At 44.1% G+C, this 4,296-nt stretch overlaps 1 protein-coding gene across 3 annotated transcripts in view; it reads right to left on the bottom strand.

Moving 5' to 3' along the window:
• The window catches only part of LOC106537162 (protein capicua homolog), a gene marked incomplete at its 5' end in the record, with an annotated part of 10,570 nt that extends 6,523 nt beyond the window's left edge, over positions 1-4,047 (bottom strand). Inside the window, 5 exon segments of one of the 3 annotated variants that reach the window (XM_014034535.1) lie at positions 70-295; positions 371-534; positions 617-759; positions 1,852-2,527; positions 3,965-4,047. In XM_014034535.1, coding sequence (XP_013889989.1) covers positions 70-295; positions 371-534; positions 617-759; positions 1,852-2,527; positions 3,965-4,047 — 1,292 coding nt within the window. 3 annotated transcript variants of the gene reach the window in all.
• Between the last annotated feature and the right edge of the window lie 249 nt (positions 4,048-4,296).

Raw genomic sequence — 4,296 nt, 5'->3', positions numbered from 1 at the left:
GGGCAGGTTCAGTGTTTTATTTGTGGCGTAAGAAAAAAAACATCCCTGCAGGTTTCTGGTTATCGTTACCTGACGGCCGGCGGTCGCTGCTGCTGGACCCAGCGGGGTCTGTGATTGACAGCTGAGGGGCGGAGCCTGAGCCAGCAGCGGCTGCACCAGGGTCTGTCCGGACGGGGCGATGGCGGCGAAGCCCAGGGTGGCGAGGTGCGACGGGAGGTAGGCGGGGCCTGGGGGCGGCGTGCCTTGTTGGGCCGTCGCCATGGTAACAGCGGGGTTGGACTGGACGTGGGTGATCCTGGACGGAGACCGATGTTTGTTAATGGACTTTTGGTCACATGATCGTTTGTAACTACAGGTGTGTGTCAGTCACCTGGCAGGCGGGGACGTCAGGAGGACCGTCTGCGGAGGGGCGGCACCGGGAGTCATCACCGTCGCCACGGAAACAGGGAAGGGACCCCCCGGATGCATGGCGGCGGCGCCGGCAGGATGAACGCCGGCCTGCACCACGGACACGGGAGCGATCTGGATGATCTGCTGAGGAGAGCCGAGCGCAGGGTGAGAATTATCGCACAGAGAAACACCTGTCGGCAAACAGGAAGCCTCTCCACGCTCTCACCTTGTTTCCTGCTGCAGGCCCGTTCTGCACAGGAAGAGGCGGAGCCACCAGGGAGATGGAAGGCTGAGGAGGCGTAGACCCTGTTCTCACTGCTGCTATGGGAACCAGCATCCTGCTCGGCAGGACCGGTGACTGGGTTTGGACTGAGAGAGAGAGAGAAGAGGAGACGTGAGCGTCTCAGAGCGGAGACAGAGGACAGGCGGAGAGGGAGAGGACACTTCAGGTGGTTCAGGTGGTTCAGGTGGTGTGAGTGGGCCGTGAGGAGACGGTGCACGTAATAATATTAAACCTCATGATGCTGTGATTACAGCAGCGTGGCTTTCTACTAAAAATATTTATTTATTTTGATTGGACAAACTTTACCCTACGACAGATTATTAGGGCCACACAAGATTTTTTTTAAATTACGAGAATAAAGTCGTAATATTACGACATTAAAGTCATAAAAATGAAGTCATAATATTACAACATTAAAGTCGTAATTTACGAGATTAAAGTCTTATAAAAATAGTCATATTACGACATTAAAGTCATAAAAAAATAAAGTCGTAATATTATGAGATTAAAGTCACAATATTATGACAAAGTCGTATAAAAATAAAGTCGTAATATTATGAGATTAAAGTCACAATATTACTACAAAGTCGTATAAAAATAAAGTCGTAATATTACGACATTAAAGTCATATAAAAATAAAGTCGTAATATTACGACATTAAAGTCATATAAAAATAAAGTCGTAATGTTACGACATTAAAGTCATATAAAAATAAAGTCGTAATATTACGACATTAAAGTCATATAAAAATAAAGTCGTAATGTTACGACATTAAAGTCATATAAAAATAAAGTCGTAATATTACGACGTTAAAGTCATATAAAAATAAAGTCGTAATATTACGACATTAAAGTCATATAAAAATAAAGTCGTAATATTACGACATTAAAGTCATATAAAAATAAAGTCGTAATATTACGACATTAAAGTCATATAAAAATAAAGTCATAATGTTACGAGATTAAAGTCATAACATAACAAAGTTTTAATCTCATAATAATATGACTTTATTCTCATAAAATTAGGACTTTAATCTCGTAATAATTATAAAAATAATCTTGTTGTATGGCCCTAATACTCCATCATTTTATCCAAACTGTTCGATTTAAAAATTAATCTGAGAAACCGTCGACCAGAAACGCTTCTTTCTGTCAGCTGATCGTCACTTCCTGTCTCACCTCTGGTCCCGGGGCTGGCTCTGAACCCCGCCCCCGGCTGCACGCCATTGGTGGGGAGGGGGAGGAGGTGCTGGTGGGTGAGCTGCGGGGAGGCGGGGCTGTCGGTGGGCAGGACGTACTGCACCTGAGGGGTGAGGGAGGAGGTGGGGTGCAGGATGGGTGGGTGAGTTTGGGGGTGAGGGGTGATGAGCTGCAGCGTCTGGGAGGTGGGGAAGGACCCCCCCAGGACTAGGCTAGTGACCACTGGACCGGGGGGGGAGGATGAGGACAGGTACCCACCCCCTGCAGCGATTGGCAGGTGCTGAGCTCCGCCTCCTCCCATCGGAAGCGTGGCCTTCTCCTGGGGGAGCGAGCTGAGGGTGATGGCGCCCTCCGGGGGCTTGCTGGCGATGGGGACGGGGGTGCTGGCGACGGGACGCACCACGTTGGTCACCGCAGTGGGAGCCATGCGGACCCCCCCCAGGACCTGGGGGGTGCTCTGCCCGCCTCCTCCACCTCCCGCCGGGTCCTCTCTTCCTGTTCCTCCTTGGCTCTGCTCCTCGTCTCTCCTCTTCGTCGCCTCAGCTACGTCTTCGGCGCCTCCTCCCTCTCCGTTCCCTTTAGGCGAGGGGGAGTCGGAGCGGGGGGCGCAGGGGGAGGAGGAGGAGGAGGGGGGAGTCTCAGGCTGGAGGCAGGTCTGGAGGGAGGACAGATGAACAGAGATCAAAGAAAGAAACAGGTTTTTACTTTTATTATGTTTTATAATGACCTCTCAGAGGATTTACTGTAAAAACTGATCCACGAGCAAAACTTCAGCTGATAAAAAAGATCTGATCACTTTGATATAAACCAAGTCAAATCTGAAAAAATGTAGTGAAAAAAACACTAAAACAAACAAACAACTAAAGAAACTGCATTTTTACAGAGCTGAACGACTTTAACTGTGTCTGAGAAGCTAAAAGAAGCACAATATCAGCTAAAAGCTATAAGATACAACATGCTAACTGAGTGGCAGAAGTCTCAAAATGCTATCCGAAAGCTTAAAGTAGTAAAATATTAGCTAAATGCTAAAACTAGTAGAATAGTATCTGAGAACAAAATTATTAAACAGTCAGCTAAAGGCTAAAAGTAGTTCACTTGTAGCTAGATGCCTAAAGTACAATAAGGCTAGCTAAATGCTAAAAATAGCAAAGAGCAAACTGAATGCAAAAAGTAGCAGCAGGTTAGCTAAAAGCTGATAGCTGATAGTAGCAAAAGGCCAGGTATTTGTTAAAATAGAATGGTAGCTAAGGCTAGAAGTAGCTAAAAGACTCCTAAAGACTAAAGTTGCAAACAATTAGCTAAAAGTAGCAAAGTGGTAACAAAAAGATAAAAGTAGCAAGATAAAGATAGCTAAAGGCTTACAGTAGCAAACAATTAGCTAAAGCCTAAAGATAGGATAGCTAAACATAGCAAAAGACTAGGTAAAGACCAAAAGTAGCAGAAAGTTAGCTAAAAGCTAACAGAAGCAAAGGCCAACTAGAAAGTTAGCTAAAAGCTAACAGAAGCAAAGGCCAACTATATGGTAAAAGTTGAAATGACGAGCTGAATGTTAAAACTAATAAAATGACAGTTAAAAGCTAAAAGTAGCAAAAGATTACTAGTTAAATGCTAACAGAGCCATGTTGAAGGCTAAAATAAAAACAGCTTGCTAAAATCTAAAGTAGCAACAGGGTAGCGAAAAGTAGCAAGAAACAAATTAGTTGCTAAAAGTATAGAAAAATAGCTATAACAGCTAGCTAAAGCTAAAAAAAGAATAGCTTAAAGTAGCATTAGAAGATAAAAACAGATCCAGTTTGCCGAAACAGATTTTAAAGAATACAAATAAATAATAATAATAATAATAATAATAATGATGATTTTAAACAAACAGAAGACATGTCAATGTATTTCAACAGGATTTTTTTTTTGTAATTCAACTTAAATATTTTGAAAAGAATAAAAAAAACAGTCACATCAGCTATCTGCTGAACAAGCCGAACGCTTTAACAAACAGCTAAAAAAGCAGGGTGTGCAGAAGGAGTTAAAGGAACAGAAAAATAAAAAGCTGAAGTTTTCTATGAGAGGTGGTGGGTTGTGGCTAACGAGCTCTAACCTGTCCGTCAGCTTCGTCTTCATCACTGTCGGTCACTCTCTCTTTACACTTCAGGTCGATGGAGCCTTCAGGGCACGAGTCCTCTGAGCGTGAGAGGAGACAGGTTTGTGTTTTAGTGACACACAGCAGTCCAGGCGGTAAACAACCAGTCATGTGACACAATGAGACGCGTCAGGACATTCAGATCCTCTGGGGTTGATTTTATTGGTCATAATTGAACATAAAACACTTAAATAACTCATGTTTTATGGTGCGTTCACACCAAACGCGATTTCAGCGTCAGGAGCAGCAGGTTTACATACAAAGTCTATGGTGGACGCGCCTCAAGCAAC

The sequence above is a fragment of the Austrofundulus limnaeus genome, unplaced genomic scaffold (assembly GCF_001266775.1).
Source record: "Austrofundulus limnaeus strain Quisiro unplaced genomic scaffold, Austrofundulus_limnaeus-1.0 Scaffold2158, whole genome shotgun sequence".
Lineage (NCBI taxonomy): Eukaryota > Metazoa > Chordata > Actinopteri > Cyprinodontiformes > Rivulidae > Austrofundulus > Austrofundulus limnaeus.
The sequence above is the reverse complement of the archived record's forward strand: the minus strand, read 5'-3'. Positions and strand labels throughout refer to the sequence as shown.